Source organism: Ambystoma mexicanum, chromosome 2q, assembly GCF_040938575.1.
Source record: "Ambystoma mexicanum isolate Mex_15411 chromosome 2q, UKY_AmexF1_1, whole genome shotgun sequence".
Classification (NCBI taxonomy): domain Eukaryota; kingdom Metazoa; phylum Chordata; class Amphibia; order Caudata; family Ambystomatidae; genus Ambystoma; species Ambystoma mexicanum.
Genome location: NC_090924.1, coordinates 346,393,248 through 346,410,777, shown reverse-complemented (window position 1 = coordinate 346,410,777; position 17,530 = coordinate 346,393,248). Strand labels below are relative to the sequence as shown.

Below are 17,530 nucleotides of genomic sequence, written 5' to 3'. Positions count from 1 at the left end.
CCTCTCTCTTGCTACTCTCCACCAAACTCTTCCGATTCCTATCACTGCCAGACTGAACTCCCAGCTTTTCATAGTAGGATATTTTCTCTGTTCGGATGGGGCTTACGAATATGGGGGAACACCTTTATACTGATGGCAACGTTGCACTATGATTGGGCTATGTGGTGGTGGCCATGTGGTTTGGGTGGTGTTTGGTCTAAGGTTGAAGAAGGCCTGCCACCACCCTAGATTTTAGAAAGCCATTGATGGGTGTTGGGCCTCTCTCCCTCCCTCTGGAAACCCTGCTGCCAAAGCCTCCCTTAAACTGGGTTCCTCTGTTCCTTCAGGGTGTGAATCAGGAGTAAGAAATGCTTCCAGTAAGCATGGGAAGCTGCGGGGTACACTAACCATGCCTTCACTGGGGATTTGCAATTGTGTAATCCCTGCAACACTAGTAAGGCCAGGAGAGTTAGTTTATATCTTTCAGTGTGATTTTATATCTGCAGGACTTGGATGGGCTGAGCGAATATGAGTGATGAGGCTGCCTGTCTCCTCAATGGCGGGGGAAGAATGTACTGCTTCGCTCGTAAATAGATTTGAAAGGTTGCAACGCTGTTCTCTCAAAGGGAGAGGGTTTGTTTTCTACGTTAGATGTTTGGGTCTGCTTTGGGACGTGGAACGCTCTTAATTGTGTCAGCCTTATTAGAAGGAGTCTCTTCAAGGATTTTAAGTCGCCTCCTCGTCTCGTGGTGGTCTCCAGTGTTTGTGAATGGTTTTGAGGTGCAAGTGCTCTTGTGTTCCCCACATACCTCCTCGGGGACCAGTGACCTCTACATATGAGGTGACACCCACTCCCTTGGCCAACCCTACTGTGGGTCCCCAATGGTAGGTGGACTTCCTCACACTTATGATTTAAAATGATGCCCTCTGTTAATTGAAACGGGACACAATACTTTAAGACTATGATCCAGTCTTCCATGGGAAGACAAATAAGAGATCTGGCACCGCTTTATCAGTCAGAGTTTTTTTTTCAGACACAGTTCCATGTGAAAGTGTGCATTATTAAGTGGTAAGGCAGCTAGAGAAAACGTTGCAAAGTTAATTAGGGAATGTCAGTGTGTCAAAAAGTTCATGCACATTTCATCTACGAAAACATGTCATTATTTGTGTATCTTGGAAATTGGCAAGCATCCTCCTGGGACATTCTTTGCACCGTTTTTGTTACCTTACTTTCTGGAAACATCTACTCGGAAAGATACTTTTTTGTGTAGGAAGTTGCCTGGAAGGCATATGCATTGTCCTCCACCTAGTGCGTTTGACTTGGGTGTCTATTCCTAAAAAGTTCGGAAGCAGAGCGGTCTTAAAAAGTAGAGAAGAGTTACCTAGATAGTGATTTTGGTATTCGTAGTCCTAGTTTTCACTATTTCGCAACACCAACCCTACCTTCCCCTATAAGCAGGTGCTTTGCTTCAACAATATGTACATGTTCGAAAGAAATATTTGGCTATAGTTGATGCTTAATAGGTGGAGGAAGGAGCCATGTGCACAGAGATAGGTCTGCGCACCTCGGTATCGCCTTCAGAATGTGTCATTTGTTAGGTTGTTTTTTTCAATTATGCCTGCCAGAGCACTGATTTCCAAGCAGTTGCAAAGGGCTGATAGTACCGGAATACACATGGAGTTAATTTTTCTCAGCTTTGCCTGAAATGGATATGCTTAGAAGCAACAGTAGTTAACCGTATGTTCTACGTTCGTATGTGTATTACATTGATCCCAGGATCCCCAATGTTGACCAATCAGATTGCAAGCCTACTGTTTGTGCTGATATATTGGGGGAAGATCAGCTTCTAATGAACAGGAATAGATTTAAGAGGATGGTGCTCTCTGCCAAAGTGAAAGAAACTGACAAAAGCACACATGATTGATGAACACGCCTAATTTCAGAAATATGAAAGCTATGAAATGTTTTGTCTGCACAAGAGCATGCTGGGAATAAGGTATGTATTTAAGTTGTAACAGATGCCACCAGGGATTTGGGGGTTAAGATGTTATCATAATGTACATTCATTCTTAATTTGTCCTGATGAAACCAGATAATCCAGCCTCTGGGCCAAAGGGGGAGCTTCAAAGGCAGATTGCCAGTTTCATCCTCTGACATGATGTAACGACTGCTAAAATTCTCTTGACTAGGATATCAGTGCCTTTCAGGTACCAGTGAAGATTAAAAGAGAATATAAACGTTTACTGCCAGGGTTTAGAGCATTTGTGACTCCGTACTACACACAAAGATATCAGAAAGGTACCTGAGGGCAAGCACTGTATATTCCCTTTGATCGCCAGCATGTTAAAATGATGCATCACCTAGTTTGTGACTTTATCAAGGCATTTTGTCTGTTAGCATACATGTGGTGCTCAGAAAATGTTGCTATCGCACTAATTACTTAACAGTGTCATTGGTTAACCTTCTGCTAGGCTGCCATGGTCATTTTAACATGTATGGGCTCTGATCAGGTTAAGTAAATGTTGGGGTCCTCAGGGTTCTTGCTGGCACCACAACATTATTTCCTAACCTTTGGGGTGAGCAGCCACCACTTGCTGCAAAATGTGTTTGCTGTGTCTTCCTGCTTGCATGTGTGTGTGCTCACTCTGTCTTCTTTCTGTAGCATGGGGATGAAGGTTTTGGAGTTCCATGTGAATCCTCGGCGCGTCGGCACTGTAAACAGAAAGCACACGTCCCCAGCTTTCCAGCCACCCCTCCCACCCACCGAGGCAGGCTTGCCATTGGAGGCGCAGTTGCCACCAGCTGGTGCATCAGACACCAGTCTGGCAGGTGCGGCACTGGCACCCCCTGCTGGTACTGCAGACCCGCTGCCCAACCTTGGAAGTGAGGAGCCCAGGTAAGGAGAAAAGCTTGCATCTGCAGTGTGGAAAGGGTGTCTTCTGAGCACCTGAGCCACCCAGCAAGAGGTTAATGAGCACAAGCCACATATTCTTTAAAGTGGCTTACAGAATAAAGACTGCTCCCAGTGCTACAATGTGAATGTATAGTCATACCTGACCTGTACTAAATGGGAGCAGTCCAGTTACACCAAACGCAGATTAACCATCTTGTCATTAAGGACTTTTGCTTAGATTACCTCACGCGTTGCATGCGACTCCACTCTAGCAAATGGTTTCAAGTTGCAACAAATTTAAAGGAAATGTATCATCTTTTGAAATACGTCTGTATAAAAACACAAGGACTAATGACGTGTTTGAGGTAGGATTCTTGCCTTGGTTGCTTTTGTGAGGCTGCCCTGGAGTGTAGGGGATAAACTAAAATAGGTAGTGAAGGCAAAGGTTATTGGTGTGTGTGGGTACACAGACACACATGAACTGATAATGGCAGGGGCTTTGGAATAAGTGAAGTCAGCCTCAGGAGTAGAACCATGAGAAGACACATACGGAGGTTCTACACATTTTTACATGATTTTCCCAATGTGTACACAGTTGTTTCTTCCACTAGAGTGCTGCAGGCTTATCTCTGACACAAACATCCTTCATTAGAGCAAAAACATCCCAGAACGATAGATGCATCTGTACCCATGAAGTGCGAGAAATCTCCCTGCAATAATATAGACAAAACGCATAATAGCATAGGTAAAGACATCATATCTTCTAGCCAAGTTATAGTATGCAGAAGAAATGACCCGGTAACTAATGCATGGTGTTGGAACAGATAACTGAGACTGCTTTATAGAACAGATAGAGACCAAGGTTGAGCTGACCAAAGTAATTTATAACTTCTTCAAAGATTTGATATTGGATAGACTAAGGCCACATGCACCCACCCTTGCACAAACTATGACATCCTCTGTAGTAATGCTTTTCTTATAGCAGAACCAGGGTAACCAGTTTTGGGACAGCGAGACGCATGCAAGTAGGCTACTTTGATATGTTACCCTTTTATGTAATAGGCTTGGTCATTCTTAGCAGGGATTATTCAACCTATTTCTTCCAATGCATAGGAAGGAGCTGTGCTTACTTCTACCTCTTGTACCCTTTCCTCTATACTTGTGAGATGGCGTCCCCAAAATGGCGACAAGACTAAAACATGATGTGGAGCAGCTTTTTTTTTAATATATATAAAAATCTAGCGACTGCTGCAATGCACGCATAGATAGGACCGTGTGTTTATCTGCTGAGCTCGTGCTCCCAGCCCCCGCAGTCAGACTTTTCTTTCTTTTCGACTTAGGAGAAGTATGGGCAAGGACCTGCGCATTTCTACTTGAAGCACTCTCTAAAATTGCTTATTTTTCACTTTCTCCCTTGCAGCCAATGCTTCACTCTGGCTCCAGATGCTGTACTAGTTGTGGTAAGGGTCTTTCTTCTGGGAACCATCATTCACTTTTTTTCTAGGTGCTTGACCCCGAAGCACTCTTGGCGTCAGTGTGATTAGGGCAACCCGTTATCGATACAGGCACTCTCTGACCAGCTGCAATGCTAGAAATTAAAATGTGGTGCTCTCGAACAACCCCAGCCACCTGCAGGACTTTGAACAAAAAAAGGTAAGTCCTCATTTCTTTTTCATGGGCACCCCAACAAGGTGATTTGTTCCCAACTGCTCATCCATCCAGGAGATGCCATTTGAATCCTTCTCTACTGGCGCCTGCATTGAAAGTTGGCCATGCATGAAGACCGGAGTTTACTCGGAGGGCTTGCCTTTGCAGCCTTTTACTGGCTGAGGTGCCCAGCATTGAGAATGCAATGTGTGTTTCTATGTGGGCACTGCTCAGAGGGCCCTCTGGTCCCATACATAAACTACTCGCCCTCACAAGTTTCAGAGGCTGTCGATAAACCCTCTGACACATCTATTTTGGTTGGAGCACACCAGTCAGTCAGGTTGGCTCTTATGGTCGTCTTTACTTGGCATTTCCTTTATACATGCTTTTCTCTGTTGTTCATTCCAATTTAGTTTGTGAAAAATTGCTTCTTTGGGCAAATTCTCCAAGAGGGTGGCCCCTTTGGCATTTCAGGGCACAGAGAGCTGGCTACCACATCTGAAGAAACCCCTACTGGCTCAGCACACTCAAGCAGCTCAGCATCTTGCTCATTTGGTGACATTTTTTCATCATTTTGCAGCCTGATTGAACTGTATAGGTTCTGAAGAGAGACCTCTTTGAAGCAGGTGATAGGATTGCCCACAATGGTTCGACAGGTCTGTCCCTCAGGCCACCAGCATTTGTGATTATCATCCACACCATACTCCATGCTCTACCCTCTCCCTGAGCAAACCACATCCTGTGCCTGATGTTTTTCGGCTCACACATACCTGGGGTCCATAACCTCAACTAGGTCACTTCAGCATGGGGAATACACTTCTTTCCAACTTTTATGACTGTCCCCCAATGTACGCTAGAATTTCAAAATACAATATTTGGGGGCTCTACTGACCCTTTTTAGGGTCCCCTAAACCTTTTTGATTTTTCCTTTACTTTTGGAGTATATGGTCCTGGGTTGTCAGCACTGAGTGCTTATTTCCAAGGGTACATTCTCTATGCTTTGCCTGCACGCTGTGCTATCCTGAAGCTCCTATTTGGTCTTCTCGACACTTCATCCCAAATTCTTACAACTCTCTGCCTGCTTGCACACCTCATAGGCTTCAGGGAATGCCCCTCTCTATCGTCCTTGCCTCCTGTCTCCACCTCCGCTTCCCTCTACAGCTCCTGTGCTCCTCTCTCCATCCCCTCCTCCCACCTCATCCTCTGCTCCTCTCATCGCCCTCCTCCCTAGCCTCTCTCATCCACCTGGACTCCTTTCACTTGTTGCGCCTCACTCCTCTTACGAATCCAGCTTTCTCCCAGCCTTTCTGTTCTCCTGTAACAACCCCCTCCAACCGCTTGATGTCTTCAAACCCCCCTATGTATCCTTTTGGCCTCGCTGTCTTATGTTCGCCTCTGCTTTCACCTCCTGATCCATCTTTCTCATGATTAGAACTATATAGTCACACTGATAGAATATGATAGTTATTAGTCTGTTTACCTGAAGGCACTGGACTGCGGGTCCATACCGGTGAGCGGCACTTGCCTACAAGAGAACTGCCCACCATCTTCATGGCCTCATAAATTTGTACAAATATCACTAGACCTATAAGTCTATTTACTCAGTTAAACTACTCGCCCAAAAGAAATTCACTCGCCCCCTTAATAAGGTAAAATAACAATTACAAATACTTTCTGGTAAATGGTGTATTTAACCAGAAGTAAATTTCATATTTGGTACAGTCCTACAACCCAAAGGCCAGCCATGCACAGTGAAACGTTTATTTCCTGTTTACTGGAAAGAACATTTGTCTGCTGTAAATAGCAAATTAAAAGTTGTATAAGTCTCTGTACTCTACATGAAGGTCAAGGGTCAGGCAAATAGTCTTCGGCCTTCATAAAATCTCCTCGACTATGCAAGTGGGTTGGAGATTTTGCAAGCTCTGCTCGTGGGTTCTATGGATGATGCGCAAGAATTGCTGTTCCTCGCTGTTTTCATCCATCTCTGCTGCTCGTGACCATAGTCCCTCAGCCCCATTCTCCAGCAGGAAGAAGTGCCACTGAAGAGAGGCGGTGTGACAGTCTGCAATACACTGTGAATGTATTCAATGTTAACAGTGATGTAGCAGGGATTGTCCCTTTAAAGGCGTTGTCCCCCAAAAAGAACGTATGTGTATCCTGCACCTCAGCTTGGTTGTCACTGGCACTAATTCTGTGGTCCCCAAAAGTCTTGGTTTCCTCTGGAGGTCCCTACTTCTGAGTCCTTGCCCTGATCACAGCATTGTAGGGTCTGCCAGGGGATCGGCGCCTCATGCCCAGATTGTGCTGGAAGCCACCCCCCACACCCTCTTTGGTGACCCCACCATCAACACGCAATATTAGACAGGAAATGGTGTCCCATATATTAGGTGCATGTCCTATCAAATTATGGTGAGATACAGCAGAGTTTGCTGTTGACCTTCTGGCTGATGAGCCTTTCCTTGCTGATGTAGTCAATATTAAAAGGGTGGGAATGGGCTGATTGGAATCTACATTTGACTAGACAAACTGCAGCATGAGACACATGTTTGGTGATACTTAGTTGTGCCCCTCCTCACATGTCAATGTCAAAACACATTTAGAAGTGCAATGAAAGGTGGGGCTTTACTCATAAAGCTTACTTTTGAAATAGCTAACCCTCTCACTGCCAAACCGTTATCAGCAGTCCTGGTGAAGCCCTCCTCAATGACATCCATGTAGACTTCACTCCATAAGAGTGACAAGGAAGAGCCTTTCAAGGATTTAAAGCTTTTCACATGCAGTCACACGACTAGACGAAAGGGACTCCTCATGCTTGATGAGTTGCTTTGCAGATAAAACCTTGAACAGATACTCCCCTCCTATTGCTCCTCATTTCCCAGGACCCTTGGTTTTTCTGGTGAGGTCAGGATTCAATATTCCTCTCTCCCTTCTCTTCCCAAACAACTTTTATCAAATCTCATAGGGGTGTTGGTGCAGTTGCTCTGTATAAATGCAATTAAGTTGGTTCTCCCCTTGAAATTCTTCTCTGGGTTCTTCATAGTTCCAAGGAGGACAAGAGAAGCCTAAACTATTTTGGATTTCAATACCTTTATTCCAAAGTCACTCCAGCCCAAATAGTCTCACCGCTATAGCAAGGGGTCTTAAGTGCTGTGCTCTTGATCTGCAGCATATCTATTTGCACATTACAAGCTGTTCCCAGGCCTCGATTGGACGTTCCTATGGTTTTCTACAAAACCTCATTGCTATCAACTCGGAATGTTTTGCTTTGGACTCGGTTCTGCACCAAGAGCCCTTTATCAAAGTTATGGTGGCTGTAAAAGACTTTTGAGCCCACATCTGTCCATTCTTCGATGCCAGGTCATTCAGAGCCAAGGGCCCAGCAGTCCCTCATGTCCCTACCGTTTACACTGAATCTGTTCTCTTGGGGCATTTCACTGAATTCCCCAAAATCAATTCTTACTCATCACTGCCGTATGTAGGATGCCGATTGGACATCAAGAAGGGTATTTTAAATCTCAGCAGTCAATCAATAATGACTCAAGACTCCAATGGCAATACTCAATTTCCAGAAGCTGTTTGGGTTGATCACCGCTTGCATCTTAGTAGCCCCGTATGCAAGACTTTTCATGCAAAATACTCAACTTTATTTCTGTGCTGACTAGAACCAGTCAGCAGAGGTCTCTATCCTCCATAAAAATCAAGGATGGCCGCCTCTAACGGACGAGCCGGACAGTCTATTAGGAATGGGAATAACCTTTACCAATCCCTTGGGCTCATTCCCCATGGATGGCTCACTGATAAGCTGAGGTAAGAACATTGGTTCTCTGTAGCTGCTCAACCTTTGGAACCCTTAGCAATTTGTAAAACATATAAATGTTCTGCAACTAAAAGCTGTAATCTTGGCCCTCAAGGCCTTCTACTCTTCAGTTTGTGTCAAGAAGGTCCTTGTACAAATAGACAACACCACTGTTATTGTCAATCTAAACAAACCGAACCAGGGGGCCAGAACACCTCAACTCTTCACTTGTTCCAATTTGTTGATGGTGGGCCATTGCAAATAATACCTGTCCTACCAATGATGATTGACCTGGCTGACAAGACACCATTCAAATGAATTGCTTGAGCAGACTCATGTGGGCATCTAGCGAATACAAACTATTTAGCGTGGCTCTTCATCAATTTTTCAGCAATAGGTTTTTGCTTTGCAGAGACAAGAATGCATGCTAAATGCCTCTTTAAGGGCCAGGGGTGAGAAGATGTGGGGGCGGCTTCCATCTTTAATAGAGGGACAGATTAATCTGAGTTTCTGCCTCTTCTCCTATTTCTGAAGGTAGTTCACAAGCTTAGCAGAAGCTCCTCTATGACCCAACAGGTTTTAGTACCCTGACTTTCTGGACCTCTCCACTGAGTCTTCTCCCCTCCTTTCCTTTAGCAGCTAAAAGCAGTATTCAGAGGAAAGGCCTTATTGTTCAACCCCCCACTCCCACCCTCAACAAATCCATGTCCTTGGTGACCTGCATCCTGAGGATTACATTTACGGACAACTGGGATTTTCCAAGGACAGCAGACATTCTGAAAGCTAGCATGTACTCTACTAGGTCAGAGTATTGCAGCAAATGGAATGAGTTTCTGTCATTGGGGCTTGAAACAGCAGACTGACCCTTTTTCCTGCTCCTTAAACCTTGTCCTTCTCCTCCTGTGCTTCAGTTTGCTCACCGCTTAAGTGACAGCAGCTTCCCGTATACTGGTTAAGTGAAAGTGGGGGACAGGAATCCTATCACATATGAGGGAGCAACACATTTCCGCCAACACCCAGCTTATCATTTTTTCCACTGTATTTATTTTACGATTAATTTTAGTTATAAAAATGTGCCCTTAAATACAGAGGCGCCCTTAGCATTGGAGACACGCCTGACAGCAGAGAGCTGACAGCACACACAGGATGCAACAGTACTTGAAACCAAACACTACAGCTTCAGTCAAACAGCGCTGTCACGGAAGCTTTGAGATGTAAGGTGGCCCCCTTGATCATGCTGTGTCTCTCCATTCTCCACAGGAATCGGACTGGTGGGCAAAGAACAAGAAAAGTCAGGAACTGGTGCCCCACATACCTAATGTGACCTAAAGCGAAAATGGAGGCGATATTGTTAACATGGCTTTACATTCCTTCGCGTGAGGACCGGAGTTTGCTCTTTCCCAAGTTCCCAGAGCTGGGCCTCTACAGCCTTCTTTGGGTTTGCGTATGTCTCCAACACTGTCAGTGTAAAGTGAAAAGCATGGATGAAACACTTCACGCCAGCAGCCAGAATCACAAACAACCTGACTGTGCTGAAGGGAGCCTATAGGTGGGACTCTGGTCCAGGTGTTCTATCTGTCACAGCCTCGCGCCTAGAGCTTGCCCTGGACGGCTAACCTCTCTGCAGCTGCCACACTGCAGTGGATGATTAGTTTGACACCAGGCATTGAAGTATGTTTGAGGAAGGAGACAATAGTTTCTAGTTTTTTCTGCTGCACACATGTTCCATGCGTATAGCTTCACTTTGCGACTGTTGATTTTGAGCTTCATTGAGGCTGGCTGTGGCGGTACAAACGGGCAGCAGTATTGTTACAGCCTGTTTTACCACTCCGTCAGATTGCGGGCTTTGGATATCTATAGGCAAGAAACTCACCTGCTGCCAAATGAAGAAATTGCCAATACTAAAAATGCTGCTGGCGGGAATTACCACGTGCGATAATACAGCCACTCCCCAGTGAAGTCCTATGTTACTTCTGAATCGGGAGCAACACACATCATTAATCAGGCACAGACTTACTATTACAACACACTCTTCTCTTTTATGCCACTGTTTTCTGGTCACTGCCTTTCAGCAGACTAGGGGCCTGCGTTCCCAGGGAGAGACTGAAGGCTCCTAACTTAGAAAAGGTTTACACACTTTGAGGCCACTGTGGTGGTGAACTGGCGCAGTATAAAAACTCAATAATAATAATTACTACCAGCAGCAAAGGTACCCTAGTTTGGCAGGGTATTAGCCACACTTGTGATCAGGCAGTTGGTTTTTGTTGACTCTATTGAATATGATGATCTCTGAAAGACCGGTTTGTCCACCACCAGTGTGCGAATCCAAATAAATCAGAATAACCACCTGTGTTTTTGTTCTGATAACAGTCTCGCATTTTACCAAAGCAGAGAGTGGGCACAGGGGTAAACACTAGTTGTGACTTGGCTTTGAAATACATACTTAAACACTGGGCTAGAAGACTCTGTACAGTGTCAGAAGCAGATTTCCACTCTACTTCCAGAGAACTGGGAACAGCGTCCTTCATTTAAATGATCTACCATAAGAACTAGGGTTCATGTACAAACGTGAGCCATAGAATTATCAGCATTTGCTTTCAGATACATCAGACAATTAAGAATTTCTAGATCTGCCTTTGACTTCCCTTTTCAGGTCGGTAGACTATGCGGACTAGCACAAGTATGTCGTCCTTATTGTGATATATTGCATATTTGTTGTCAGTTAACAGTGTTTGGCTGGGTGATATCCATTTCTCCGCAATTAGTTCAGACAATCCCCATTCGTTTCCATGAAATCATTCACTTGATGATAAAACCGAAACAATAATTGAGGCTCAAGCGACCTCCAGGTGTGCCAGCTCATCTTGTGAAGTGGTTGATATTGAAACACAAAACTGAACGGGGGCAGGTGGACATGCATTATATAGAGCTTGCTAGGAAGTCATTTGACCTAGGCGCCATCTTCTGAGCACGGAAAAAAAGGAGACGATCGAGATATTCAAAGAAAAAGGTTTTTACATTTAGACTCATGTCTGCAATACTTATAATAATGGAAGCATTGACAGTGTATTAAAAACAATGAACTTCAGCCACGGAATGGGACATTACTTCTCTCTCCCTATATCTTAGCCTGAATTACAGGAGACCCTGGAGACAAGGCAATCCAAGCACCACCACCAGAGGCTACTGGCTGCGGGCCACACAGTCCCACCTGGGGAATAACGGGAACACGACTCCGCCGCATGACCTAATAACAGAGCAGCCCCGAGCCCGCTCAGTAAATAGAAATCACCACCGGCCGGCCCCAAAGCGATGAAGTATCACTCAGGTCCAGAAGCAATAAAGAGCACAGGGAGAAGTGTCATCCCGTGATTGCATCAGGCATGTTGTTCCATATGGCAGCAGCAGCACCCCGGACCTGGGCGTGTTTCGGTGCTGCTGCTCACAAGGAATCGGGATGGGATGCATATATGGAACAACATGCCTGAGTCGCCCTCGCCCCAAACACTATATTTACTTACCTGATATTGTGTGCATGCATCCACTCCACTCGCTCGGCGCTCCTGTTTTCGATTGGTGGGGGCTGACAGCAGCAGCAGCCAGCACCAATCCAAGCTATCAGTGCGCGCGCGCACATAGCCTGAGGGTACACGTGCGCCCATGGGCCTGGGTGGTGCCAGCACCATGGGGCCCGGGGTGGGGGGGGGGGAATCGGGGGAAGTGAAAAACAACCAACAAATGTTGCTAATGTATTAATTGCTGTTGCCCTGCTTGAGGGCAGAGGCTGCAGCCTGAAGCAGTACTCAGTGCTCACTGCTCCATATGGCATCAAAATCGAGGCCTGGTTGCTGGTGCGTGTGGCCCAGCCAGGCCTGGCTTGCAGCAGGACTCCGAGCACCGCTGTGCAGCGCCCCCTAGAGGCTGGCTGACGTCAGGCAGCTGCCTGAGCTGCCTGACGCAAAGACCGTCCCTGCTGAAAAGCGTTGGTAAATCTTTTGTTGCTTTTACAACTTTCCCATCAACTTAATAGGACTCCTCCCAGCATATCTGCAGATGGTTTGTGTGATTCTGGACTGATTTTTGGGAGTGGGGTATTTTTCAACCTCACTCCATGGTGTAATTCTCAATCATTTTGTGGACACTTATCAATCATTATGTCTACGAATGCAAGGGGATACCTTTCCCCAATTAAACTCCTTTTCCTATGTGTGTAGCACTATTACCTTCCCGTTTGGAGAGTACTTCAAGGAAACGTTGCCCCCCTTTATTTTCTTGGAGTATAATTTTTATACTCTTCAGTACATCCCTGGCAGGCACAGGGAAGTGATATCTCTTTTAACCATTATACCGTCCAACATGCAATTAACGCAAGTTAGTCATTTTACCACAATGATAGTCTAAAATGCTGATACCTTGTGTTTGAAGCGCCTCCTGAGTGTTTTTGTCCTTGATGGCCTTGTTCTTAGCCAGGGTCAGAAAGGGCCATATATGGCCATAGAGTTTCACAGGCTTATTGTTGGAAGCCTGGAAAATGTTTACTGAGTGAATTGGCTGGATCTGGGGAAGAGAAATGGCCAGGCCCTGATATGCATTCCAGCCAGAGTGAGGTCAGAGTTGCTGGGGAGGTGCTCAGGGAGCTGGCTGTCAAGCAGTAGACTGGCATTCCCTTTGTAAATGTTCAGCCTAGGATTTCACATATTAGGAAGAAATCTGGAGCCATTTGACAGTTGACCACTAGATTAAAAAACAGGAGGCTGAAGAGGGATGTCTGGGTACTTGTGCTGCAACTTGCATTCGCCAAATCATCTTCTGTCAAGGCAAGCTCTACTTTTCATTGTCAAGGGAGACCTGTACCAGGTGCCTCCCTTCCTGGAACTAGTGGGATTAACTAGTCTGAAGTCCTACTCTAGAATGGCCTCTCTGCCATTGCATAAACATCCCCCAGCCCTGGGGCTGGACATTTTGCAGGTGTCCTTTTCATGGGATTGGGACAGTGCTGCCTGCAGAAGCTCTTTGTTGAGGAGAGGAGCCGGTCAGTAACCAGAGTCAATCCGCCCTGTTTCGTGCCATATGAGCAAGTTCGGGGTCTCTTTGACTGCATCTTCTGTCTACTGCATCTTCTGTCTACTGCGTTTTCTAGATCCTGTTTTGTGGATGATTGTCACCCTAAGTGGTACCTGGGTCATGTGCCTGCTGGGCCTCGAGACCCAAGCTACTCCTCAATGACACCATAACATGTCAGGCGATGCTTGTGGTCTTGTGCAGAAGTGATGTGACCTAGCAGTTCGGGCTGGACTGCCCCTCTGGGGATGGCACCAAGCATGATTTGCATATGGTCTTTCCCATTCCTGTAATGGCTTAGCAGGTGAAGAACGATGGTGGGTCTGGAGGGTTGCCCAGAGAAATTGCCAGAGGTTTAAGATTAATTCTAAACTTTCTAGCCATCTTCTATTTGTTTTTGCTTTGTCTTGGATGCTGAAGGAGAGGTCTCACCTTTTGGAATCCTGAAATCCAATGTGGTAGTCCGCCTAAAGATTTGTGAAACTGGTTGGAACCACTGCCTAGACCAACCCACATTTAATACCGAAATTGACCCCCTACATCTGCAAACCAGCGACCTGATCTGCAAAGTGAGAACAGTTGTACCCGACAGTTGCTTTCCTTATTAGGGGTTTGAAGGGCTGGTGTACGTGCCATTTTTGAAGTCCTGCTTGCCCCAGTCTTTCTCTAGTCCACTCTGCCATACTTTTGTATGGGACAGCCCGAGTCTGGGTATCTTTTTGGGGGTCTCCCTGGATGCCTGAAGCTAAGTAGCTGCCCTTTCCCTACTCGGGGAAACCTTGCATACATATATACCCACTTAACTGCCTCAGACCGCTGCACCCAGCCCTTTATTTCCCATGTGCGAACTCTGAGAACTTTCAGAAATTATCTTGAATGTAATATTATTTGGGCTGCATACCTTGTCCATTGTCGAATATGAGGGTGGGGATTGGACTAATAAAGCTTAGTATTGTAAGTCCTATGTAAGATTTGTAACATCTTCCATACCCTTTGTTACTGTTACATTGTGGTTGACTCTAAACCCTCCCGACATACCAGAGAGTCTACATATGCCCCTGAGGCTTCCTGTTGGCCCGGTTTGTAACTTTTTCATACCTGTGGCCTGACATTTATAGATCCGTTTTGTGGGAGAATTTAATTTTTGAGTTTGTCTCCCCAATGTTCTGGTTCTCCCAAAAAAAAAAAAAAAAAAAATGTTCAGGCTTCCTTTTTAAAAACAAAACCTTTCTTTTGTGGCCTTAGGCGCTTCTACTGAGGTCCCGCTGCCACAGCAAGCTTTTTTCTGATATACTGCCCTTAGCAGGGGTACTTTTTAAGTACCCATTTTGTGGTCCCAGGTCGATTTTTATAACTCGGTGTTTTGTGGATTTGGCTGGTGGCAGCATTGGTTTAGTTCTGGCTACATCAGGCATGTAGTAACCTTTCCTACATTAGATATGCGCCTAGATGGTGGTCAGCCCTACTCCCGGCCATTTTGTTTTGGGACATCCCTTTGTCTATGTATACCCCGAAGCATGGCCAAAATAGATATTCTACTGATATGGGCTCATACTAGGCCCACAAAGGTATCCTAATTTATTTTAAACTGCTGTTGACTGATTTAAAATACTCTAGACTTACTTCCCAATCTACATCCAGTGTAGGTGGGCCGGTGAATTTGGCACTTTTTAGGGCTGCCTGATTGGCTGACTGCAAAAATCTTTATCTGCTTGGCAATTATGTGATCTAAGGTCTGGCTTAGGCCAGCCACTGAGTAGAATGTTTTATTAGTAACAAACCTTATGCACTCCTCAAATTCTGTACCTAAACTCATGGGAGAGTGCTGCTGGGGACCCTTGGGTGGCCACAATGGCAGGACCTTCTATTATTTTTCCTTGCTCCCTGACCCTTCTTTGCTGGTGGACTCCCATGCCAGGCTATTGGCTTCCTGCTGGTCACTCTAGCTGGGTGTCTTGGTTGTTTTAACCTGGGACATATTCCTGGCCTTTCCTTTGCTGTGCTACCTCTCGCTTTTAATTCTGGCTCAAGTGTCTTTAGGCGGAAAGTCTTCCTGGCCTGGAAGTCTAGTCATTTGCTCATGCCCTGCGTCAGCTCTGTTCCTGGGCCGTCTTGTGTTTCCTTCTGCCAGTTCATGTTGCCCTGAGCTGTTTCTGTGGGGTTTTAGAGTGAACACGCAAATTGAGCCAGTGTTGTGTTGTCTCTCAAGCGTTTTGGAAGTGAAGTGACTATTCTGATTTGCCATTATGTTTAATCCCTTTCCTCTCTCCATTTAATAGTGTTAGTTGCTCTGTCAGGTTTGTCTACGCTACATGTAGGGAACACTGTTCATCCTACGTGTTGTCTTTGAGGTTCTATGACTGTGTATGTACCTTGCCTTTGCCTTGGAATCCTCTCTTCCTTTAGCAAGTCAAGGTCTGGGGTTTGCCAGTAGGTATTATTCCTGACACTGGTTTTAGAAGTAGGAAGGGTCTTGTATGAGGCCTTTTGCTGCTTTTATTATATACTGCTTAGCTCTTGTATGTTGCTTAGCACTTATTTGAACTTCATGCATCCGTGCGTAATTTCTTCTTTTGTGTGATCAGTTGGGCCTAAAAGTAGTTTGCTGCCAACCCATCCCCACCTAAGAGTGGGGCCTGACTGTTCTAGGTTACCATTTGAGAGTTTTGGTCTAAATCTGTGGATACAGTTTTCTATTTAGGCTAGGTCTCTTCATGCCCCAGAGGGCTCTGAAAAAACCTCCCTAACAATACGGTCCCTGGAGCCTTTGGGAATTACATCTCTGGGAGACATTCTTTTGGTGTACCTCCTTCCTATGATGGCCTGTCATCAGCCCAAGGGTCCATGAGGTTCTAGGCAAAGACTGCAAACATAAGGCTGGTGATGGACTGGGAAGCAATGGGGAATCCTCCATTAATCACCTCTGGTGCCTACATCATAGAGCGGTAGTTGGTTCCCACTCCCCAAGCCCATCTCAGTTCCATCATCCAGCCTCCATTATGGAACGTCATCACAGTATTTAACTAGTATTCTGGGATGTTACGCCATCAGAAAGATTATGCATCATGAGGTTCTTCACACTCGCTTGATGTGGGCCAAGACAGATTCAGTTGCATTCCAAAGGAATGTTCCTCTCAAAGTCATTAGCAAGTCGCCTACATTGGCCACAGCTCGTTGCTTCTTCAAATACTATTCTCTAGACTCAAGTCCTGGGGGTACTTTGTTTGCTCAGCCTGTTCTTCGCACCATTTTTCCTTTCTCATTACAGAGACCTTTTAATTGTACCTCTCTCTCCCCCCTCCCATTTTTAAGGTGCTTTACAGTCTCCCACAAATATGGAGGAAAGGGAACGGAATGTAAGAGTAAGAACAAGTTTCTCACTTTAGCGACTACTGTACTCTTAGTTCCCTTTCCTCCAAAATGCCCTCCCCATGTAAGGAGATCCTTCTATTACAGCACTATAAAATGGACTGGCGGTTGAGGCCGAGAACAACATGCGGGAGATAAGTGTACACCAATCAGATTTTTTTTTTCCTTTTTCCTATCAAATGCTGCACCCATCATGTTCCAGTTCTATCCCCTCCCGAGGGGCAACATTTCACAAGTATTGATGGAAGGGGACTATAAGCTAGGGTAAAATATAGACTAGGAGACCAGCCATCACTACAATGAGTAACATGTTCTTTATTTTATATTGTATCATACACTGGGCTGCAACTGAGTCTTGCTCAATGTCTAGGGCTCACAGATGTGCTTCAATAAGCGGTCATCTGTTGCTCTTTGTGGCCTATTAAAATCAAGACTTGATCCAGGGTATTGGTTTTAGGCTGCTTCATATTGCTGCTTCAAAGGAAGTAGTTATGCTCTGTTAACACTTACCCCTAAAAATAGGATATTTCATGTCCTGTGGCAGGTCAAAGAGTATATTGGCTAATACAGCTCTTGAGCCAATATCTGTTATGGATTGTTTTGAGGGTGTTTTACCTACACTAGAATCCACTAGAATAGTCTATTGCTCTAACTATGCTGGGATTTTCATGATCGCACTGCACTTCCTCCGTGATCTTTCTCTGTACACCTATTCCTCACTCTTGTTGTGCTGGGATGTCTCATGTACCTACTGCCCTCGCTATGCTGGGACATCAATAGCATC

General features: G+C 45.4%; 1 protein-coding gene across 5 annotated transcripts in view; it reads left to right on the top strand.

Annotated features, from left to right (window-relative positions):
- ARHGAP17 (Rho GTPase activating protein 17) overlaps window positions 1-17,530 on the top strand; it is a 1,009,368-nt gene that overhangs the window by 768,194 nt on the left and 223,644 nt on the right. For 4 of the 5 annotated variants that reach the window (XM_069647362.1, XM_069647360.1, XM_069647359.1 and 1 more), the window contains exon 17: window positions 2,643-2,876. The exons of the other annotated variant lie outside the window; for it this stretch is intronic. In XM_069647362.1, the coding sequence (XP_069503463.1) occupies window positions 2,643-2,876 (234 nt within the window). The remainder of the gene's footprint in view (window positions 1-2,642; window positions 2,877-17,530) is intronic. 5 annotated transcript variants of the gene reach the window in all.